At 49.6% G+C, this 24,054-nt stretch overlaps 1 protein-coding gene across 3 annotated transcripts in view; it reads left to right on the forward strand.

The window, feature by feature from the left end:
* The first annotated feature begins 6,599 nt into the window (after nucleotides 1–6,599).
* Nucleotides 6,600–24,054, forward strand: part of KCND3 (potassium voltage-gated channel, Shal-related subfamily, member 3) — a 220,993-nt gene continuing 203,538 nt past the window's right edge. For all 3 annotated transcript variants that reach the window (XM_010830817.1, XM_010830815.1, XM_010830816.1), the window contains exon 1: nucleotides 6,600–7,705. In XM_010830817.1, the coding sequence (XP_010829119.1) occupies nucleotides 6,600–7,705 (1,106 nt within the window). The remainder of the gene's footprint in view (nucleotides 7,706–24,054) is intronic.

Genomic DNA, 24,054 nt, shown 5'->3' on the forward strand with positions numbered 1-24,054 from the left:
TCTCCTTCTGAGGGGAGAAGGAGAGAAATGGCTGAGGGTGGAAGCGGGGAGCAGTTTGGGGCGCTTTACAAAGTTCTTCAGCCGGGCGATCGGGCGGTGTGCCTCCCATAGCCTGGAGGCCCGCACAGCTGGTCCTGCCCGACGCCGCTTGCCCTCGGCGAGCTCTGGGAAGGGTCTCTGAGCAACACCAGGCGCCAGAGTGGCCCGGGGGAGGCCGTTGGAAAGACTCACTTTGCGAGATGTTTACACTAGGAATGAGGTGCGGAAGGGACTGGGCAGAGTAGTTACCTAGAATCAACTAAATTCCTGCACTTGCTTAGTGTTGACATTTGAATCGAGTCCAAGATGTTCTGCTTTTATCCCGGGCAGCGGTGATATGTCAGCAACAGGCAGAGGTTCTGAACCTGGGATCTTATAGCGAAGAGAAGGCTCGGTTATATTTCTTGGGAGAGGGCGCCTGAACTTTCTCCCGATCCTAGGTACTAGGCAATCTTTTCAAGACCTGGTTCTATGTGGTTCGTGATGGTATTTTGCATGAATGTAACAGAGATGGTTAAATTTATGCCTTATTTACCATCACTTCAAGGGAACCTGGATATTTAATGTCTGTAGAAAGGGGGCCTGGGCCAGCAGGAATTGAACGCAAAGCATGTGTACCTTTTTCCCATGTGGACATGTTGGCACAGGGGCTGGAATAGACGTGTTTATTTTCCCCTGTCTCTACTGGAAAGCAACAAAATGCAAGTACACAAGGGACCCCCAGAGGAAGTACGATTAGCGGCTTGCTCCCTTTCACTGTTGAAGAGGCTGGAGAAAAAAATCAAGAGTTCAGAAAAGTGCCCTGGCCAGCCTAGGAGAGGCACTGCGGGAGAAGAGGATCTCTGTGTGTGTCCCAGGCCTGCATCCCAAGGATCCCTATCTCGGCACCCTACCAATTTCACGGCTGCTTACCCAAACCCTGGGGGCACAGGAGAATGCCCTCTAGGTTGTCAGGACCCTCGGCTCCCAGACTAGCTCCATTCTGGGCTGAGTGAAAAATTATGGAAAGTAAAAGTTTCAAGAGATTCTCCATACCCAGTAGTCTGTCGAGGTCACTGAAGGGTAGACCTTGGTGACATGCTGTTTTCATTGCCTTGTGCCTGTGCTTGGGTTAAGTGTCAGTCCCCAGGACAGGTGGTCTGCTCACTTTGCGCACGTTGGGCCCTCTATCTCTGCCACAGAAGCTGGCTAACAGGGCTGCCTGTTTACAGCAGGGGGAACGTTTCCCTTTTCTAGGATTTTTTTCTTCCCCGCCTGTGTCATTTCAGCACTCACCTGTTTCAAATGTCTCTTCCTCATCCTCCCCCCACCCCCATCTTTCCCACTGTCAAACTCTTCTGCCAAAAACAAAAATAGCTTCAGATTTTTCATTTGTAAGGCGTCCACGTCCTAGTAAAACCTTGGCATTTGAGGCCTGTGCAGTGCTATTGGCTGGAAATGGGGCCGCACTGTGGTGCCTGTTGCAAGAATTCATACCCAGGTCGGCTCCAGGAGGCGTTGGTGCCTGTCAGGGGGCGAGTGTTGTGGTGAGAGTCTTGGAGAAGCCCTGCTTGAGCTGGGTAAAGCCTGCAGGGTTGTATGGAGGGGATGGCTGGCATGGCCACAGGCATGGGACACTTTTCCTCCACTTCCAAACAAACTCTCTCTCTCACACACAGAAGTAACAATAGGGTGATTCCTCCCATTTTGGTACCTTTTACCAAGGGGACAGGGCTTGAAGCTTCGGAGACAGCCTGGCCTTCTTTGGGAAGATTGTCCTGGTTTAATACATGGGATAAAAGTTTGACTGTGGGACCAGAGGCTTTTATGATAGATAGAGAGGGACTGTTCTTCCTTCCCCAGTTCTCAATTATTCATCTGAGAGTAGTTTGTAAAATACCCAGAGACTTTGGAGAAGAGGAGATCGGTATGAGGAGGGGAGGGTAAAGTGATGGGATTCAGCGTGGCAGCAGCAGGTACCAGGGAGTGAGGCTTGGGAGTCAGGGTGAAACAGCACTGGCAGAATGGAAGTGGGAGGGCTCCACTCTCTCAGGGTATACAACTGCATACCTGGCCCAAGCAGAGTATTAGAGGGGTACCTGCTGGTTCTGTGGTCTCTTACTCTTTGCCACAGGAATCCCCCAAGTTCCTACCTTTCTTAGCTCCATCCTGGGATAAAGCAAGGATGTTAAGAGTCAGAGGTCCAGGGCCCAGGGTCTGGAGCCTAGGCCCCTTTTCCCTCCAGGGGTGTAGCCAGGGGTTCTATGAATGAACTGGGCCTTTGATTGCCTTGAGTTCTAAGCAATGCAGGTTGTGTGGCCCTTTCTGGGCACCAGCCTCATCAGAAATTCCCAGAAGTGCCTCTGTTAAAAGGAGGCTCAGATTAACTCTGTCCCCTCAGCAACAAACCCAGAGGCTCTACTGCTTGCTTTGCAGGGGACACCATGAGGAAGAGCTCTTGGTGAGACCTGAGCTACAGGCTTGATGTCCTGGATCCAGTAGAATCAAGGATTGTTTGTGCTAGAGATCTCCTTGTCACTTTCTTGTCCAGTTATCTCGTTTGACAGACGAGGCTTGTGAGGCCCAGAGGATAATGATGGCTTGCTTTCACAAGTTCAGGTGAGAATTAGAACGGGAGTGCTGGGCCTTCCAGACCCCATGCTTTCTGCTGCCTGGGGACAGGGTGGGCAGAGCCTGCATCCTGCTCTCTCCCAAAGGACCTTTGGTATTTGGTTACACCTAGGTTAAGGAAGTCATTTGGCAGTGAGCTGCCATGCCATGCTGCCATGCTATGTCACTTCAGTTGTGTCTCTTTGCAACCCTATGGATTGCAGCCTGCCAGGCTCCTCTGTCCATGGGATTCTCCAGGCAGGAATACTGGAGTGGGTTGCCATTTCCTCCTCCAGGGGCTCTTCCCCACTCAGGGATCGAACCGGTGTCTCTCATGTCTCCTGCACCAGCAGGCCGGTTCTTTACTACTAGCACTAACTGATCAGTCGCCTATTGGAAAATCGTCACCTCCTATATACACAGAACATAGTCACTTTGAAGGAGTCTCAGCTCCTTTCCTGAAGCTTGTCAGCATAAATGCCCATGTCATAGGATTTTTGTGGGATTAATTAACTGTTGCTGCAAAAAGTGCTTAAATCAGTGCCCACTGCATAGTCAGTGATCAATAAATGTTAGCTAAATCTGAATTGGAATTATCTTGTGACCAGTCTTTAAACTGCAGGCTTTCTTCCCAAACTTCTCTTGCTCCTCAGAAAACCTGGCTAAGTGTGTGCTTAGGGACTACAGATTCTCCTAGTAGCCTAAAGGAAATACAGGGAGTTAAAAGGGTACATTTCTTGAAGAAAGATATAAAATACATGGGATGTGTTCCCCAGTCTTCTATCAGCGGTATGTGGATTACTCATTGCCGTGGGTAAATGATCCCCCTGTTCTTTCCTCAGTTCCCGTAATCAAGAGCTCATCAGGCCCGCGCTGTTTTTCTATTCTCTGACTGGTGACATTTAGAGGGAATGTCACTGTCATTCCCGATGTCTTCTGTGGCACCTGAATCAACCTCCCTTTCTGAGGAAGCAGAAAGTCCTGTGAACATGCTCCTTAGCACGCAGAGGGGAAACTGAGGTAGAGGTCGGCTCCTTGGGAAAACACAGAGCTACAGTGAGTCAGAGGCACTTAAATTGGGTTCATTTTATTTAGATCTGTCTTCAGAGTTTACTGAGTGGAGAGAGAATGCCCAGCCTTAAAAGCCCTGATGGTGTGGAATAAAATCGATGGATTACAATTGGCATCTATATAATCTGGATTCCCACCTGTCCTTTATTGTGCCCACCTTTGGGGATCATCGGTAGGTTGGGCACCTACTATGTTACCTCCTGACTTGTCATGTAAAGATAGAAGCATCATGGCCTTTACCCTTAAGGAGCTTCGTGTGGGATGGGGAAAGCAGGGAAGAGGCCTGGCTATCCCCTCGAACTCCACATTGAGACAGCCCAGGTTTAAATCTCCCTGCCTGATCATTACATCCTTCAGCCAGTTATACCTCCTCATGCTTCATTTTCCTCATCTGCAAAATGCGGACAATGGTGGCGTCTGCCCCCTGTGGGTGTTGCTGGGGTGGATTGAAGTGGTCCATGCCATGTAAGCATGTGACACTGTGCTGGCTGGCAGTCAGCCCTCAGTAAATATCACGTAATATTCTTCTTACAGGAAGACCTTGAGAAGCAGGATCTCAGGGCATGTGGTGTGGGGTCAGACTGCCTGTCCAGGGCTGTAGTCCCTGTCCTTCCCCCTTCCAGCTGGCCGACTGCTGAATTTCAGACCTCTTTTTCCTAGGGTTGCTGGGAGGATTACATGAGCTGATCCATTGGAGACAGTGCAGTGCCTGGCATAAAGTCAGCGCTCAATTACTGTTGGCCATGATGATAAGACTCGTGGAGAGTGTCTGTAACCCAGGCGAGAGGATGATAGGTGCTAGGGAAGAGGAGCAAACAGAGTGCCAAGAGCCCAAAGGAGGAGAGACTTTCAGCGTGGGGAGAGGAAGATGCATCAGAGAGAGAGCAAGGCACAGGGGAGATTCTAATAGGAGAGCTGGGTGAAGGGGAAGCATAGTCCCAACAGAAGGAAGAGTGCCCACAGACAGACCCCCAAGGACTATGCATGAGCCCATTTAGGATCTAGGATAGGTGCCTGGACATGGGGCTGGAATGATAAACCAGGATCCATTTGTGAAAATGCCAGAATGCCAGTCCAAAGAGTTCAGACTTGATTTGGTAGGCAATGGGAAGATCTTGCTTTAGGGAAATTAACCTGAGCAGGATGGATTTACTTGGAACAGGAGAAATGGGGGTTGGGGGAATGAGAGACAAACAGACAAATGGGAAAGAGGACTCAGGGAAGCGAGGCCTTATGCGGGCAGAGACCTGCTGTCTCATTATTTGGCAATTATTTGCATCTTTGGGTGCAGTAGTAAGGAAGATGGCCAAGGTGACAGGCCGGGGGTTAAGGATACTGTGAGCAAAAGGTGAAGACCAGCTTTTTGCAAGGTGGTAGACCCAGCTTCCACCTGTCCAGTTTCAGAGATCTCCAGGTGGCAGAGTCCAGGGGTGGCTCAGGAATGAGAGGAGGGAGAAATCTGGAAAACTTGGCAGAGTTGGGAGTCAGGAGAAGCAAACAGGGTTACAAGGAAAGATGAGATCAAATCTCCCTACGAGACTCAGCTTCTGCCTCATTTATTTAAACCAGCTGAATTCCAGAGGGTCCAAAGAATTCTGAGTCAGGATTGGCTCTGTGAGATCAGTTTAGGATCTGGGAAAATGAGCGTGTCAACCCCAAACAATTCCCCGTTGCTGTTCCGTGTGTTTCTGTGTCACCACGTGTCTCCCCACAGATGGTATACATTTGGGGATTGCAGACTCATTTCACTACCGTCTTTAAAAAGCCAGACTCGAGAAGGTAAATCTGTTTCCCAAAGCCAAATATAATTCTCCATGCCACTGTTCCCTCCATCCATGCAGGTGATGGGGAAGTGTGTACACAGCCCGGTTCAGAGAGCGGTGAGTGAAGGGCCGAGGTGGCCCAGCTCTGGAAGAACCTCTGAGGGTGGAGTGGGGCCAGGTGAAAGAGGCTGGCATGGGAAAGGGTATTGTTATATAACCTGAGGGAGTTAGGGATGGTGGGCAGATGGAGACGGGAGGCGAGGAGTCTGGAGATGGCAGTAAGTGTGGATCAGCTTCCTCTGGGAGGAAGAAGGACAATGCTTGGAAGGCAGGTGAACCAAGAATCCAAGAGTCCTTTACAAGGTGGGGGAGGAACCCTAGCCTCCCAGCCTCTCCCACATCTTTCTATTATGGCTCTGAGAGCGTGACTGGACATGAGGTTGCCAAATGTCCCAGCTGAATGTCCCAGAGGGTAGCACGCCACCAGGGTCAGCCTTCGCCATGGAACTTGGGGACAGAACTCCACCAAGTTCTGGCATCTCAGAGAATTTTCCAGAGTCCTAGGCAGCCCCAGCCTCCTCACCAGTGAGGAGTGGAAAGAATGTGTTTCCCTGATCTCCCCCCTCCATGCCCCATTCCTGATTGCCCTTGTGGGTGAAGAGAGAAATAAAAATTAGCATGTTTATCCCACTTTTAAATTCATTTAATGAGAACTCGTTTACCCTCTCCCAATTTAAATTCGTAATAACACCATAACCTTTTGGAGCTGATTATTACCCACATCTTCCCAGATCTTTCTGCTAAAGAGGTTTTCCCTCCAAGTGCTCCTGAGCCCTCTTGGAACTTGACAATTTGTCAGGCAGTCAACAACATCTGGTGATCCCACATTGCTGCAAGACCGGGTGTGAATCAAGTCTCCTCTCTTTGGTGGGGACTTCAGTTCCATTCATTTCCCTTCCAGACGTTTGCTGTTTCACTTCCTGATGACCCTTCCCTGTATCCCATCTACCCTCCAGGGGCAGACAGGGGACTCACGGGTTCTCTGCTTTCTCCTCCTGTCTCCAGGGGTTGCTGAACTAACTTCCAAGCTGGTGTGCCGCGTGGCAGAGCAGTGGCCGCCCAGGAGCTGGAGTCACCATGGCGGCCGGAGTCGCAGCCTGGCTGCCCTTCGCGCGGGCTGCGGCCATCGGGTGGATGCCAGTGGCCAACTGCCCCATGCCCCTAGCCCCGGCCGACAAGAACAAGCGGCAGGATGAACTGATTGTCCTCAATGTGAGCGGGCGGAGGTTCCAGACGTGGCGGACCACGCTGGAGCGCTACCCAGACACACTGCTGGGCAGCACGGAGAAGGAGTTCTTCTTCAACGAGGACACCAAGGAGTACTTCTTCGACCGAGACCCAGAAGTGTTCCGCTGCGTCCTCAACTTCTACCGCACTGGCAAACTGCACTACCCGCGCTACGAGTGCATCTCCGCCTACGACGACGAGCTGGCTTTCTACGGCATTCTGCCCGAGATCATCGGTGACTGCTGCTACGAGGAGTACAAGGACCGCAAGAGGGAGAACGCCGAGCGGCTCATGGACGACAACGACTCGGAGAACAACCAGGAGTCCATGCCCTCGCTCAGCTTCCGCCAGACCATGTGGCGGGCCTTCGAGAACCCGCACACCAGCACACTGGCCTTGGTCTTCTACTACGTGACTGGCTTCTTCATCGCCGTCTCGGTCATCACCAACGTGGTGGAGACGGTGCCGTGCGGCACGGTGCCCGGGAGCAAGGAGCTGCCGTGCGGCGAGCGCTACTCCGTGGCCTTCTTTTGCCTGGACACAGCCTGCGTCATGATCTTCACGGTGGAGTACCTCCTCCGGCTTTTCGCGGCGCCCAGCCGCTACCGCTTCATCCGCAGCGTGATGAGTATCATCGACGTGGTGGCCATCATGCCCTATTACATCGGCCTCGTCATGACCAACAACGAGGACGTGTCAGGCGCCTTCGTCACGCTCCGGGTCTTCCGCGTCTTCAGGATCTTCAAGTTCTCGCGCCACTCCCAGGGCTTGCGGATCCTGGGCTACACCCTGAAGAGCTGTGCCTCGGAGCTCGGCTTCCTCCTCTTCTCCCTCACCATGGCCATCATCATCTTTGCCACTGTGATGTTTTACGCCGAGAAGGGCTCCTCCGCCAGCAAGTTCACAAGCATCCCCGCCTCGTTTTGGTACACCATCGTCACCATGACAACACTGGGGTAAGTCGGAGCTGTTGTCCTGGAGAAGGGCGGAGGTTGGATTGACGGGGACACTGTGGATGGTATCAGAGCTGGACACAGAAGGTTGGAGTCACTTCCCCAAGTTGTAGGAGCAAGGGAAGTTGCTAATCAGAAGTGGAAGGCACCAAAATGATTTGTTTGGGGCTGATGAATGCTCTGAATTGAGTTTTCTTTTAGGAGTAGGGTATATATTTTACAAAACACGGAAAATTGTCACCATGTCTTTTTTCAGCCATGCATTCTGTGTATGTGTGTGTGGTGGGGGAGGAGTGAGTGGAGACTGCTGCATTCTTATATGCACCTGAGCTTGCAAGGGCTGTCTTGAAGAGGAAAAGAGGGCAGCAGGAAGGAAGAATGCTGTAAGAAGTTCAATGAGAGTGGTCAAGAGGGTACAGATTTCCATTAACAGGAGACCCTAGAGCTCTCTTTTTGGAGCCTCCCTGCATTTCTCCTTTGTAGTATATTTGCAGGCTGTTTTCTCTTCTGCCTTATTTTTCTTTTTTGCTGCCACAAATGCTCAAGGGCTCAGGAGCTCTGAGTAGACTTTCTCTAAGTGACTCTGAACTTGGGTTTTCTGCAAAGTGGGGCACCTGATTTGTTTTTTGTTTTTTTTTTTTTCTCACTGAAGAAGCAGTAGTTTTGCTTTCTTAGTCTGACTCTGTGAGAATGAATGATCCTTCAGCCTACCTGGGTGATGGTGAGATGGTCTGATGGATCATGTGGTCAGACACAGTAACAACAATATCATCAGTGGGAGGGAAAGGTGCTCAGTGAGGTCACGGGTGACTCTGTCTCTTCCATCTCCCCAGGGTCCCCTCTCCAGTTGAGATCACCGAAATATATTTATGGTGCTGGGATATGAAGCTTTCCATCAGAGGATTGGAGGGGGGGGCTCACTCAGGAAGCAGATTACAGTCTTCACTCCATGAAGGCAGCTTCATGGAGATGTGTATTTCTTAGGGGCTGCTGCTTCAGCTGTGGGAAGTCATTGAGGCTCAAGCAAAATCCCTTCACAATTCATACACTGGGGCTGTATTTGCTTAGGCCAGGAAGCGTTATATTGCTGATGGAGAATTCATGAAGCTTTTTATTTGGTGTTTGACAATTCAGTTGGTGGCGTCCTGGTGATTCGATTTTTTTTTTTTTTTCCCCTGGCTGAAACCCTGTGGCGCTGGTATCGGTTTTTCCATAGTGCTTATTGGGAATGACTGAGCAGGTGACAGGACCTTCTAAAATGATTACATTTGTCATTCTGCCACACAGAAGGGAGGAGCAAGGGGGAGAGCGAGGGGTGTTGCTGTCCATTTGTGAAGGCCACATTTGACGGGGGGCATTCCATTCATCGGGCAGAGGCCACCTTGCCCTTTCCTTCCTCTTCAACACACATGCAGGCTCCCACTAACTGCTCCCACCCAAAGTGGGCAAGGATGTCTGGTCATTTGACCTTGTCTCTCTTGACTCAGGGAGTAGATGTGGCTTCCTGGCCTCGTGGGATATTTAGGGATAAGATGGGCTGGAGAGCTGGCCCTGTGTTAGGAGAAGGAGGCACATTTGCTGTTTCTCTGCTAACCTGGCCATCCCTTCGCTTTCCTGAAGGGGACTTTTCCATGGCCAGGACCTCCATGGCTACATTCTGAGTGTCCAAAACCCTTAAGTGCCCCTTGATGGGACTCATGACACCAGTGATGCCTCAGGACTGCCATGGGGAGAAAACAGGGCAGACGGATGAGTGTCGGAGTTAAAATGGGGCCATTTCAGAGATCAATGGAAACTTGAACGGCCACCTGCCTGTTACTTTTTATTATTAGCATAACAGCATATGTGTGTCTACTATGTGTCAGCAGTGTGCTGAGCACTTTGCATATGTTATCTCTTTAAGTCTTCACAACAGCCTTGCAAGGTAGGAAAAATTCCACACAACTTTGAAGATGCAGCAGGCGAGGCTCAGAGAGGTTAAGTAAATATCTGTAGTCACATAGCTGCTGAGGGGCAGCGCCGCTTTTCAAATACCAGGCTGGTTGTCTCCAGGGCCCTTTCTCTTTTCATTTCCCACTCTACTTGTTCCCTTAACATCAGGGCCTGTAGGTGGAAATCAGCCCTTCAGAGCTTTTCTTTTTAATGGCCTCAGGGTGTCATAATCTATTCTAGTCCTATCTCTATTTAAGAAAGTGTCAGCGTGGTGAGGACTACAGGCACCTCACTAGGCACACAGGGAATTTATGAATATATAAAACATTTTCTTCTGGCCAGTTTAAGCTCTGCCTGGGAAATTAATGGCTGCTTTCACTGCAAAATCTATTTACTGTCACTGGGGAGACCAGTGATTTCCTTTAGCCTTCGCTGTGTAGATCAAGGTCAAGTCTAGCGTCAGGGGGTGGACAGTCATGGCCTCACATTTTCTTTTGGGAGGTGAGGGAGGGGCAGAGCAAGAGGACTGCCAGAGAGTGAGGACTCCTGCGTAGGAAGACCCAGACTACCCTCCCCTCCCCGGCCCCGACTTCGGGCCCTGCAAGCTCCTCACCCTTCCCTTCCTCAAGCAGCAAGATATCTAGCCTTAGGGAGGAAAAACTCACAAGCAAAAATGAAGCCTTTAGTCATGTCTTGCTTAACCTCCGTTAAGTAATGGGAAAGCAGGCTTTTTCTTCCTGTCCACCCTGACCAGTGTCGGGTGGATCGGGCTGCTTGACTTTGACCGGAGTTGGCGGTGAGAACCATCGCCCGGCTCTCTGCTTGACTCTAAACAACAGGTATTTGGCAAAACTCTTAAATGGGTGAGTCAATGAGAATGGGGCTTCTTTTCCATGTGCTTGGTCTGATAATGTCCTCAGTCCCTTCCAGACCCACCTGTACTTTCTCTAGGGTGGACCCAAGATTTGTATCTCCCCCAGCCCTGGCCCCAGGGAGGGAGCAGGGCAGCATTCACCTGGTGTGTGGTCCCCCCTCACTGGGATGATCTGCGATGCTGTGGAGGGTCTTCTTGCTCTTATTGGAGGTCTTACCCACCCTATCCTGGAAACCGTTCCTCTCCTCTGGCTGCTCTCTGTCCTGAGCACATTCATTGGCTACTTGTAAGCTTGTTGGATCATTCCAGAAAGCCTGTCTTTGCTTACTCTTTGCTGGTGTTTGAACCCCAAGTGGTCATGCAATGCCAAGGGCCAGTGTTCTGCCACATTCCACATTCTCTCTGGTTGCTCCCAACAATCCCTGGCAGACACCTACTTCTTCCTGTTTCCAGACCCTTCCCACCCAAACCTTCCCAGGCTTCCTATTTACAGTCTGTGTGCCTTTGCTGACTGACTAGTCGAGGGTCGATGTGTTGCGTGAAGGAGTTTGCTCTTCCTGGCTCTGCCTGCTTTCCTAGGACCCGCTGATGAGTTACTCAGGTGTCCTCCAGGGAGGGATCTCCTGGAGCCAATTATTCCCATTTATTTAATTTCTCAGAATATCTTGAGCACACAGAACAATAACAACCCGGCCGCCACCAATGCTGGAGGATGGCTTTCCTTGGCCACCTCCCATGCTGGTGGGGAAGACACCTTTGCCCAGGCCAGGGTTCCCTAGTGCCCCCTTGACAGTTGAGCTTCCAAGTTCACCACTAAAGGATTAATTTCTGTGCTCATAATTGATGCTATAAATAAATAAATCCTCAATTATCGCAGTTAACAGAGGGAAGGGATAACACAGAGCTCCCAATATTAAATAAGACCAGCACCTCTAGTTTGGGAATGTATTATTATCATAGACTTTTTCAAAGCAGATTTTCCCTCTTCATTTTGTTTGACTTTGCTTGACATCACCACTGGGCAGACTGCCTGAGCCAGTCCATGGGTGAAGCTCACGTGGGGCTTGGGGCAGAGGGGAAGGAAGCTTTGTGAACAAGCATCCACAAGGGCCATCGAGGGCCAGCTCCAGGCCTGGAAGGGATAAAGTGCTCTTGGGCATCTTAGGGAGGGGGAATTGGGCTTGGGAAGGGCATGGAGCAGTGTCACTCTAATGAGATGGCCCGATGCCGCCTGGTTGGCTTGGTTATGTAATTGAGACCGGCAGCCTATCTGTCACCCTGTGCTCTGAGATGAGAGAGCTTTTGACAGTGTCCAAAAATCACTTTAACGAAAACAGAATCGATTTTTACTTCTTCCAAGCACAAAGCAGCCTCCAGGTAATTTGCATTTCCCTTTAAAGTCTAATCCTGGAAGGGGCCTGCCTGAGGTTTCAGAGACTGGGAGCCAGGCCTGGGAGATCAATATGGGCACTCCACAGAATGGGGTGCTTGATCAGGCACCCCCAGTGGAACCAACCAGAGGTGGGTTTCGTTAACCCTTCAGTTCCTGAAATTCTGGCTGTACCATCATCCACTGCCTCTGGGGAGTCCACCAACCCTCCTCCCACCTTCCAAGGGCCTTGGAGTGGGGTGTTGGCCAAACAGTGCCCATCTAGATGGTGGTGGGTCCCTGCCTGGGGGATCTGATTATAGGGTAATTACTGGGAATAAATGACCTCAGGATCTTCTCTTGGTTTGACATTTCTTAACCAATAGTTCTCTGGTGCTGAAATTCCTAAGAGAGAGTGGAGACCTGCATCCCAACAAGGAATCATTCATTCATTCAACATTTACTGAGTGTCTACTGCATGTCAGCCAGCATCATAGGCTCTGAGAATGCACAGGCACCATGATTGCTCATCAGCCCTATGTAAAGTACAGACAGAATGAATGAGACTCGTTTCTCTTGTTTTGAACCAAAACAAGAGAGGGTGGGAAGAGCAGGGTCAGAAAAGAGGCTTTTATTCACATTCTTCCCATCCCTCCAGAGACTACCCCTCACTCTGCTCTGTCTGGCTAACTCCTGTCATCCTACAAAACAGCCCACATTGTCTCCTCCAGGAAGGCTTCCCACGTGCTCTGCCATGCATCTTTCTTGCCAGTTGCCACATGTCATTAACTTTGTTTTTATGTCTTTTCCCCAGAATATGAGTTTCTCAAGGGCAGGTATCTGCTTCAAAGATCACTTTATGATCTATATCTAGCACAGGACCTGACATGTACTAGGCTTCAGTATCTATCTGTTCAACCAAACAGCTGTGTACTCTGGCTTACCCATCTTCAATTTTCTCACTTGTTAACTATCTCCTACCCATTGTAAGAACCAGTGAAAGCGCTATATCACTGTTAGTGATATGGTCCTGTCTAACAGGATGTTTGTGGGTGGGTGGAAATGAGGAGGCCAAGCAGGGAATTCTCTAGTTCTGATGTCAGCCTAGCAGGGTTGGGGCTTTCTTGCAAGGGAGGTTTCAACCCATGTATTTCAGTATTGGCTGCTTTGCCAGGCTCCTTGCCCAGATTCCATGGCCAGCGAGGAGCAGAAAGGGTGCCATAGATAAGCCCCCCCTACCCATCACATTTCCTTCCATTCAGTTATTTATTCAACAGATACTTGAGTAGCTATTAGGCCCTGGGGATACAGCAGCAAAGGAAACAGCCCCTGATCTTGTGGGGCTTACATTCTAGTGGAGAAAACCAGACAGTAAAGAGATAGATGGATACATACCTACATATAGGCAATCAGGAAGTAATGCATGCTGCAGAGAAAAATAAAGCATGATGTGATAAATTGGGGATGCCAAGTGTGAGAGGGGATGCAGCAAGGGAGAGCTGCTATTTTATGTGGGGAGGTCAAGACAGGCCTCTCAGTTAAGGCTGAATTTGAGCAGAACCTGGAATGTGGGTTTCTTGGGGAAGAACATTCCAGGCAGAGGGAACAGCAAACACAAAGGCCATCAGGCAGGAGGGGCCTTGGTGCGCTTTTCTTGGAAGGGCTAGAAGGCGCTGATGGTCCAGCCCCAAGAGCAGGGACAGGTAGCACAAAGCAGCCCATGCAGGGCCCGCGTAATCACTGTGGTCACCACAGAGACTTGGCCCTCTGCCTTTTACGAATATGCTTGGAATGGGAAGTCGTTGGAGAGTTTTGAAAAGATCTGACTCACTTGAAAGGATCTGGGCAATGGGTAGTGCATACATTGAAGAAGAGAAGCTACCACAGCAATCTGAGCAAGAGAGGAGGGTGGCTGGGATCTAGTAGTGGCATCGGAAAGGGGAGAAGTGAGAGATTCTGCATACGTTCAAAAGTCAAGGCCACAGGACACCCTTGCTGGTCCTGCGGCCAGCCTGCCAGCTGAAAGCTTCACCAGCTCCCATGGCCGAGGACTGGCCTGGAAGACAGAGACCTAACGACTTCCACTGCTGGGAGAAGCATTTCACAAGAAGAGGCATACGTAAAGGGCCTGCAGGGTGGCTCCCAGACTCCGGCACCGGATGGCAGACCTCTGAGGCTGAGCTAGAGCCTGGCCATCTGAGAACAGGGCTGGACTGACAATCAGCAGGAGCATCTGCACTTGACTGCAGTTGCCTTCAACCCAGGCAGAATTTCCCCAGCACCTGCCAAGGTGCTCACCACTGTGTGGGCAGTCTTGGCTCAGAAACTGAAAAGGAGCAGCCAGTCTCAAAGGCAGCAGCTCTGGTAGCTGCTGACACAGGCAGGGGGAGCACTTTGGGGCTGCAGGGGAGGAAGAAATGAATTCCCACAGGTGGAATGTCAGCCTTTGGGGTTCTTCACCCCAGGGTCACCACATTACTTCCGATCCAGCTGTTCAAATCGCAGCAATTTTTGGAGGGAATTTCCATGCTGATGCCCATTTCACAGCTCTCTTCTGGAATCTCTTAAAATCAATCTCTCTCTCTCTCTCTGTTTGGTTTTGTTTGGGTTTCCCTCTTTAAACACACGCGTAAACAAAAACATGATTCTTCCTGAGGAGCAGCAATTATTCTGCCTGAAAATAGTGTAAATAAAAGGCAGCCTGGCCTCCCCTCTCCCCAGGGGAGGGGCAGAACCCCTTGGTAACCACAGGGGGATTTTTGTTTCTCTCACCCTCCTCTCACAGGAGGGAGCGCCTGTCCCAGTCCCCACAGGGCTCTTGGCCACACACCTTTGTGGCTGGAAGCTTCTCCCAGGCAGGAAGAGGAGCAGAGACTTGTCTGTGAGTCCCTCTCCCACTGTCCTCCAGGAAATGGACACTCTACTCACATCTTACGTGTCCATCCTTTGTGATGACCAAGTCAGTTCTTCTTTTCTGGCAAGTGAAAACCAGGCTTTTAGCAATCTCTTTTGGAGTCTATAGTAGTGAATTCAAGCCAGCTTTGAAAGGGGACTTGTTTGTGATGAGGATGAAGGAGTTACCACAATCGCTTCAAGCATCCGAAGTTCTCAGCCAAAAGACTTACATGTATTGTGACCCCTAGGGCAAGGCCAGTGCTCCTGCCTCTGCCCAGCCTGCTTTTCTCAGACCAGAATGTAAGCCTTTTCCTTCTCCCCCGCCCCAGCCCCACTTCCCTCCACCCAGCTCAATGCAAATGATGGCTAAGTGGGAAGGGAGGGGCTGGGGAAGGAGGAGAACTCAGCCTTTGCTGACCATGGCTAGATGGAGGGAGATTGCATCTAGCTCATGTAATCATATTCTGGGTGTCAGGACTCGAATGAGTGTCATTAAACTGAATCAGAAAAATCGTTTTAATATAAGTGCCACCTCACACACAAGCTAGTTGATGGAGAGATGGATGGGGCTGGGGACGCCTCCTTTGTAATGCGATGCTGTAAAATCCCATCACCTTCATTACTTCCCACCGAGCCAACACATCATAATACCCAAGAGCGGCAGAACAGCTTGAATTTAATATACAGAAAGTCCAATCAAACAATAAATGGATGGAACTATATAAAGAAACCATTTTCTGGGAGGCTGGCTCCATTCTCTGGGATTCAGCTCCCTGACACATGAAATGTGCATCAATTTTCCCCAACGAATGCAGCTGCTGAATCACCACATGTGATATTTGTTTGCTTCAGAAGGAGAAGAGGGGAACTTTCCCCCTTGCATTATCTAGCTATCGATGCAAAATTGCAAATCTCATTTTCTTTGATTTGCATCCTGTGGTTCCCAGTAGCTCAGCGAGGCACCCTCCTGTTACCAACAAGACTGGAAGCACAGCCCTCCCTCCATCCCAGAACCTTTACTTACTTACTTTATATCATCTTTAAGCAAAATCCAACTCTGGACCCAGGGTGGGCTGGTAGTGGTCAGGGACAGCTCTACATTTGCAGTCATCTGAGAGAAACTGGCCAAACCCTGAGCCGTGCCAACAAACCCCAAGTGCCTGTGATGGTCACTTCATCCAGTCTGGCCTCCGAAGTTGTATAGAGCTGATATTTCCTTCTGGACTGACTTCCTACCCCCAGCACAGCCGTCCACTTCCCCTTCCATCCCTGCTACCCAGCCAATTATTCAAAGACTATAAACGCAAATAGCAACCCGATCAGCCAAACAAAATTAACAAGGCAAATCAGCTCCTTGAAAATCATACAATACATGTCAAAGACTGATGGAAATCGTGTTTTTGTGCTTCTGGTGTGGGATTCTCTCCAAGCTGCTTTTCCAGTGGCGTGGATAACTGAGAGTTAACCATAATTACAGGCTTGGAGCTGCTGAGAAGTATCATTAGTTTATTTTTACTTCTTCCTGGTCACGCATACTTAAACAGAAAAAAAAAAAAACCGTAGGAGAGTCCAACTAAACTAAATGATATCAAAATCACGGACAGCATAAACCTCGATTCAGTTCGACAGACATTACTGAGCACCTATTATCTGTGAAGCACCCTATTAGGCAGTATTGGGGATATGGAAATGACACCTCAGTACTGTCCCCAAGAAGTTTACAGTAGAGTAGAGGATTGGAATATGTTTCTGAGTGTACAAGAGAGGATAAGGCATGGCCTGAAATGATTAAAAAGTGTTTGACACAGAAGAAAAGCTTAACAAGTATTTGCCAATGAATGAGTGATTAGCTTAATGGAGAGGTGACATTTCAGCTGAATCAACAATAGTAGGCAGGATTTTGATATGTGGAGACAGAAATTCCAAGTAAATTGCAAACGAGTATGGTACTTGGAGAGTTTAGCTAATGTGCTGGTTTGCTAGTTTAGGGTATATGCGGAGTGTGGCTGGAGGTGAGCAGGAACAAAACGTTTGCTAGAGACATGAGGGTCTAAAATATTAGGCTAAGGGATTTATTTGGTAGACATTAGGGAGTCACTAAATGTGTCCCTGTGACACACGGACTAGGAAGGTGTCTTCTGGATGAATGTTAGATGGGAGCCCTTGGACACTGTGACATTAGCCAGGAGACAGATCCAGGGAAGAAGTAAAGAAGGCCTGACCTAGGGCAGTCACGGTGGAAAAGGAGAGATAAACGTCCAGGAGGAGGTGAAGTCCAAAGTAACTCTGGAACCATACGAGTGGACAAGTAGACAAACATTCAGGAGGAACAGGTTGGCTGGAGGTCAAGGGCAAGATAGAGACCGTGAGCTTGACTGTGGGTCGGCAGTGTTTGCTGGTAACCCTGAGTGTCCTTGAAGTAGCTGGCAGGCGGATGGAAAGGTGGGTCTGCAACTGAACAGGGAGAAGGGGGCTAAAGCAGCAGGTTCTGAAATCATCATCTGAAGCAGGGAAAATAGGTGAGATGGCCCAAGAAAACACGAAGGGAAGGATGAAGAGAGGACCTGGAACCCCTTCCTGCCCTGGGCCCTGATTCTCTGCACCTGCCCCCGTAGGAGTACGGGTGCCCACTGTGTGCAGCTTGGCCCATGCCTCTCTCCTTGGTCTGCAGAAGCTCCCTTTCGTACCAGGTTTCTGCTGGAGCTAAAAGGTCATATTGGTTTTCTGAGTAAAACAAGGTTTTCTTTTTAGTCTCCTACCATGATAATTAAATAAACAGCACTGACCCAGGAAATCAAAATTGGTTTATGAGCTTTGCTAAAATATAATAAGAACAGAACCCTTACATTGGCTTGTGGATGGGAGATTGGGGTCTAAATAGTCACAGACCAGCAAACATCCCTTGCCCAGCCACGGAGGGTGCTGAGTCTGTATGGCACAGCCTCCACAGGTGTGACACTGTCGGGCCTTGCAGCGTCAGACCCCTGGGCAGAGTTTCTAAGCGCTAGAGACAGTGCTTGTCCCACTCATTCCCTCCTCCTTAGAGCGAAACGTCAGACGTACTCCTGACATCACTGGGCACGTCCTCTGGCCTGCCCTGTCTTGGAGACATCTCTCTTGGGCTCTTGGTAAGCACCTGGGGAAAATGATGGTTCAGTAATTCAGCAAATTTGCACTGAGCTATCTTTGTGAGCAAAGCACAGTCCTAGTTGCTATGAGGGGCTCCAAAGAAAGGGGATGAGGACTAAGTCCTAGGAGGAGGGTGTTCAATTTGCTTCCTATATATGGGATGCCCAGGTGGCACTAGCAGTAAAGAACCCACCTGCCAAGGCAGGAGATACAGGAGACAGGGGTTTGATCCCTGCATCGGGAAGATCCCCTGGAGGAGAGCATGACAGCCCACTCCAGTATTCTTGCCTGGACAATCCCATGGACAGAGCTAGAGTCCATGGGGGTGCAAATAGTCCGGCATGACTGAGTGACTTAGCATGCATGCAGGAGATGTTGAGAGTGTAGGCAACTTGCCTGAGCTCCCACGCTGTAGCAGCATTACTAGATTCAAAACAAGGTCTTCTGATTTCGTTTAGAGTCTTTGCTTCATAAGAAGCCTCAGCCTAGTAACATGGGTCCTTTGTGCACATAGAACTATATTTCTGGATTTAATAAGGTGAGAATTCTGAGTAAAGGGCAGAAAAGTGTAGGGAAAGTGGAGGAGGCAGGAATCAGGGAAGACTTCTTGGAAGAGGTGATGTTTAAGCTGGTCCTTGGAAGATTGTGGTGGAAATGTTAAATGCATTCCTTCACTCTATCATTTATTCAGTAAATATTGTGGGTCTCTATGTGCCAGGCAGTGTGCTGGGGCTAAGGATGTATTTATGAACAGAACAGGCAAATTCTGAGGGACTGGAATTCTAGTAGGAGCAGATGATGAGAGACAAATCAATGTATAAAATGAGAATGAAAAGTTGAATTAAAAAGTAGGAAAAAAGTGATAAAGCTCGTAAGGAGAGATGGAATGAGGCCATCAGCCTGACCCAGGAAGAGATGAGGAACCCCACCTTGAGAGTAAAGGTGCAGTGTCTCTAGTGTCTCCCAAAGTGAGAGCTCCATCCACGGTTAGGAGTCGGGGAGAGGCTGGCCTGGGACAGAAATGATGATTCAAGAGCTGTGTCCGAGTCTCTTTAGGGTTGTTATCTGGAAGGTGAGGAGACTGAATAGGTAGCAGCAGATTCACCCTGACACGTGAGGGACCACTGTCCCTCATCACCATCAACAACCACAGTAATAATAGCTAAAATTGATATTATCAAACTTTTATGATGTTCCGGGTTTGGTGCTGACTATAAATCATTTACATGGATTTCCTCATGTAGCCCTTTTTAACCAAAGGAGAGTGAGGTTACTGAGAAAACCAAAGCCCGCTCAGAGCCTATGGCTGGTGTCTGGAGAAGCTGGAGCTCTGTGTGCAGTATAACCAGTGTCTGCTCTTAACCCGTCATTAACCACCCAGATTTTCACTAGAGGCTTTGGGGACTGGGAGGAAGAAACAGTGCCTCCCAGCCTCCTAATGTGCTGGCACCAAAGGCTCTCGTGCTTGTTGGCATAGGTCTTGGTGGTGAAGAGTGGATGGAGGATGGCGATGAAGGAAGGATCAGAGTCATGGAGAAGGGGCCAGCAGGATCTAAGGGACCCAAGCTGGTCTGGTCCAACAGAGAAGGGATAGCACATGCATGGGGCCAGAATTCAGCAGTAGGCAGTGAACTTATTGGTGAAAAGGAGAGAAGACAAAAAAAGAAGGAAGTGGGAGATTTTAGTGTTACAGTAGAGTTTGTACAAAAGGAGAAAAATTGAAGGGAGAAGTAAAGTTGTAAATATGCATAATGTGTAAATATCCTATGTAAATATCTTTCAGAATAAAAGTCTGAAAGTCTTATGCCTTCTCCCACTCTGCGGAGATCCTGGTCCCTGGTGGCTCTGTTACCCATGTCCTGTGTCTAGAAGTTGGCAGCCTCCGCCAGCCCCACATCCATGGCAGGCCATGGGGCATAACTCAGCCTTTTACTGGCCCTATCCCAGCCCACCAGAGAGACCACAGCTCAGCTCAGCAGAGCTGGATGCCAGTCTTCATGTTTTTAGAATAGAAGGAAGCAGCTCTGATGGGGGGTCCTGTCTGAACCTGCTGACTGAGCACAGGCTGCCCAGTCCTCTGGCCTCCTCAGCTATAGGCCCTCATGGTGATCTGTGGCTGGAAGATGAAACAGGTCGGGGGTGGGATAAGGAGTCTCCTGGGCACATCTTCCCTGGAGGTCATAGGTGCTCCCGGGCACATCCTCCCTGGAGGTCATAGGTGCCGCCTTGCTTCTGCCCACCTGGAGGGCTCACAGTGCCAGGTGTGACTCTTCCTCCATGAGCTCTGACCCTCCCGCTCCCCTCTGCTGGCTCTCCTGACATTGGGGTGTTAGACTCATTCAGCCTTTTTCATGCCATTTCTGCCCCAGAGATGGAGAAGAGCAGTTTGCTGCATGCAACCCTACATTTGTTTTCTTTTCTTTTCTTTTCTTTTTTCCCTTCTTCCCTGGCCTGTTTCTCTTCTGCTTCCAGAAGCTGCTAGAAGTTCTCCTGAGACTTCGGTACCTGAGGGTTTGCATCCCTGTCTTCTGAGCCAAAGCCCCTTCCCCTCCTCACCCTCCCCTCTTCAGCAGAAACATCTCTCCTGGCCAGCAAAAGTCTGTTGTGTTGATTAATAAAGCATTTCCCTGCAGCCTGGCCGGCACACTCCCAGTTTGGGCAGGGCTGAGAAAGAGATGAAGTGTTATGCCCACTTCCACACAGTGTTTGACTTTCTTAATATTTCCATGTAAGCTCAGCTTCTCATCTGAGGAGCAGGGGCTGCTGTGTCCACACTCTGATTTAGGTGTTTTACTCTGGCTCATGTGGGTTAACTGCACCCTTCTACTGGGGTTGGGCTCCTTAGAACAATGGGAAGACCACTGAACGACGAGTCAGGAGATGTGGGTTGTAGGGTCAGCTTCAGCAGGCTGTATGATCTTGGACAAGTCACTTCTGGTCCTCAGAATCCTCTTCTCAATGATGAAGGGCTGGATTTAGTGAATTCTCACTTCCAAGTCAGTTTCACAAGCTGTCAGTCTCTCCCTCTTCAGAGGAAATATGATCATTAGCCCAGTAGCCTGGATGATCACAGCCTGGGGAACTAGCCTCTAGATGGTGGGGCACTGGGAACCATCCCATTTCCATTTCTTCATCTCTAAAGAGGTCCAAGTGAAAAGAGTCCTTGGCCAAAGTGACCATCAGAACTGCAAGTCTGCAGAGGGACCTGGGAGGTTCTGCTCAGAGACTCCCCCAGAGGGCTCCAGGGTTCCTGATGGTAAGCTGGCATGGCTCAGATTCGGGTCAGCAGCTCTCAGCCACATAGCACTATGTTTGGAGAGACCAGGGAATTGTGAATTCAGCTCCTTGGATAGGCCAGATTAGCTGGATGAGGGAAAGATAGATGTTAACCGTGGGATCTGCAGAGAGCTACGTAAGCCCCATGAATCCTACTTTGCTATCACCCTTCAGAGCTGGACTCCCTTCAGCAACCTCCCCAGCAGATGGCAACGAATCTGCCTGAACATTCAGGGATGGGAATTTACCCTTTGGGCTGCAGTGATTCCATTTTGGAGAGGGTCAGTGATCACAACCTTCCTCTCATGTATTCAATTCAAGCCTATTTCCTCTACACCTTAGAAGGATGAGGGCTTTTGAGAACCCAAAAGGTCCTGTTAGGAAACAGTTGTGGAAGGCAAGTATAATTATGATCAGGGAAGTCATTAGGGGACTTGGAGGCAAGAAGACCCTGGGACATGTGTCCTGGCATGGACTTGGGATGGCTCAAGTGCGGCTCTGGCAAATCCAAGCCCTGGGGAAGAGTGGAGGTTCCCAGATGAACCAGTGCTCTTTAGGCCCTTGGGGAGCCTGCACAGCATGAATGGGCAAGTTCTGGGGTGCATGGAGTCCCCATCCTGTCCCTGGTCCCCCACTCCCCATCTCTACTGACACTCCACCCAGGGTTTCTCCATGCCCCACCCCATCCCCATCTTCTTTCCCGCTGTTATCCCTTTGGTCAGTAAATGGCCCTTCTCTTCTCCACTCCCATTATTTAAGAACATGAGCTCCCCAGAGGAACGCAGGAGAATCTCAACATTGCTATTAGCATCTGTGTGGGCAGCGTGGCTTACATTACTTTGAGTTATTTGAATGAAACCAACCATTAAATGATCACAGAGGACTGGGGAGAGGGTGAGCGTGTGGGTTGTCTCTGGCTCTGGGCATCTCACCACTGGCTTTCCAAAGTGCGGAGAGGATGAGGACTGAAGGTCCGGTAGCAGGGTATGGGCGCGGAAAGGAAATTCAGTGGAAATGGGCCGGGTTAGTGAGTCATCTCAGGAGGCTCTCTCCCTCCCGTCACCACCTTCTGAAAGCACAGCCAGCCCTTGCTCCTTAGAGTCAGGCACCATGGTCCCCGCCCCAGCTTCCAGCAGAGCGCCTGGAAAAAGAAGGGGCTCAGTGCTCAGATTCTGGCATGTCGCTGCCCTGTCATGCCCTGCCAGTTTACTCAGAGTGAGAAGCACCTGAACACGGGTGGCTCAAACAACCTGTGTGTGTTGTTTAAATAACTTTAAACCAAGCAGGACTAGACACTGAATCAGGTGCAAGGTTTGTGTGTTTCACAGCATGAAGCGAGGGACAGTATAGTAGTTGTCAGTCGTGGCTGACTCTTTGCGGCCCTATGGACTAGCCCACAGGCTCCTCTGTCCATTGGATTCTCCAGGCAAGAATGCTGGAGTGGGTTGCTATTCCCTGCTTCAGGGGATCTTTCTGACCCAGGGATCAAAGCCAAGTCTCCTGCATTGCGGGAAGATTCTTTACCATCTGAGCCACCAGAGAAGCCCAGAGGATGTGCCCCAACTTGGAGTGGAATCTGTAGCTCTGGGACACTTCCTGTACAGGTAGGGCTGAGCCAAGAGGATCATCAGATCTGTTTGACCTGGAGATGTTACAGAAGAGATAGAACTCCCAGGAGTGTGCAAATGACGTGAGAAAGTAGCGGGGCTTGGAGGGCTGGAAAGGGAAAGAGTTTCAAGGGAACAGTGAAAGGCGGAGGAGAAACAGGCTCTATGCTCATTGTGTGTGTGTGTGTGTGTTTCTGTGAAAGACTGCTGGAAGTGAGGGGTGGGGAGGGAGGAGGGGGTTCCCAGTGTAACCCTGGGCCATTGTGGGCAGGAGAAAATCTCCAGGTCCTTGTTCTCAGGTTGGCCTGCTGAAAGGTGACCCTTCCTCTCACCAGAAGCATCATCCTGGACCAGGGCTGGGTCTTCTGGTTCTTAGATGAGGCCCCCAAGCACCTACAGATTTCCCCTGAAAAGCAACTCTATACCTGGAGAATCCACAGAGAATTGATGGGGCTCTTGTCTCTCTGAATTTGTGTACTCCGGGGACCTCATATAAGTGAAGATGTTAGATCATTACTTTAAAAAATTATAAAATACATCAAACATGCAAAGAAAAAACATCTTGTCATCTTTCAGGCAGCATCCATAAAACTCCCTTATGCCTATAAATATGAATACCTCTCATTAGTATGGCAGCATTATTTAATGGAACTTATAAGGGTACCTTTATTTTAATGGGTGGGGGGGTTGTGACTACGTTGTAAAAAATGAGTTAAATATCTTTTTTTTCTTTGTGTTAATTGTTTAAAATTAAATCTGAACCAGAGCAAGTCAGCAGTCCTTGGATTTGTAGTCCTGTTTACACAAAAAATGTGTTGGGGTGGGGTTTGTGGGGAGCACAGGCTTTCCACTGCAGATGCTAATTTGAATCCACTATTGCCCATTTCCTTTATTCATTCAACAAATATTCCTGTTGTGCTGACTGTGTGTGCCTGTTCTTGAGGTGATGAAAAGCTCACCACATGTAGTCACCGGGCACATGAAATGAATCAGATAAATTGCCATGACACCTGTAATTATGCTCCTTGGCAGAGCTCAGGCCCATGCTCTTTGGGTGATGGGGAGAAAGGTGAAGGAAGTGGCCCTCTCTAGGACCCAGCACAAGGGCCTCCTCTCTCAGCAGTGTAGGCCCACCCGGTCCATCCCGGAGTATCAGAGCCCCTCCTTTTCCTGACTTTGCAAGAGCAAGAATCTGTCCCGTTCTCCACGTTCTCCACCCGACCTTTGTGTCTACCTCCTAGTCAGAGCAAGAATTTTGACAATATGAACA

This window comes from Bison bison, unplaced genomic scaffold (genome assembly GCF_000754665.1).
Source record: "Bison bison bison isolate TAMUID 2011002044 unplaced genomic scaffold, Bison_UMD1.0 scf7180017864519, whole genome shotgun sequence".
Classification (NCBI taxonomy): domain Eukaryota; kingdom Metazoa; phylum Chordata; class Mammalia; order Artiodactyla; family Bovidae; genus Bison; species Bison bison.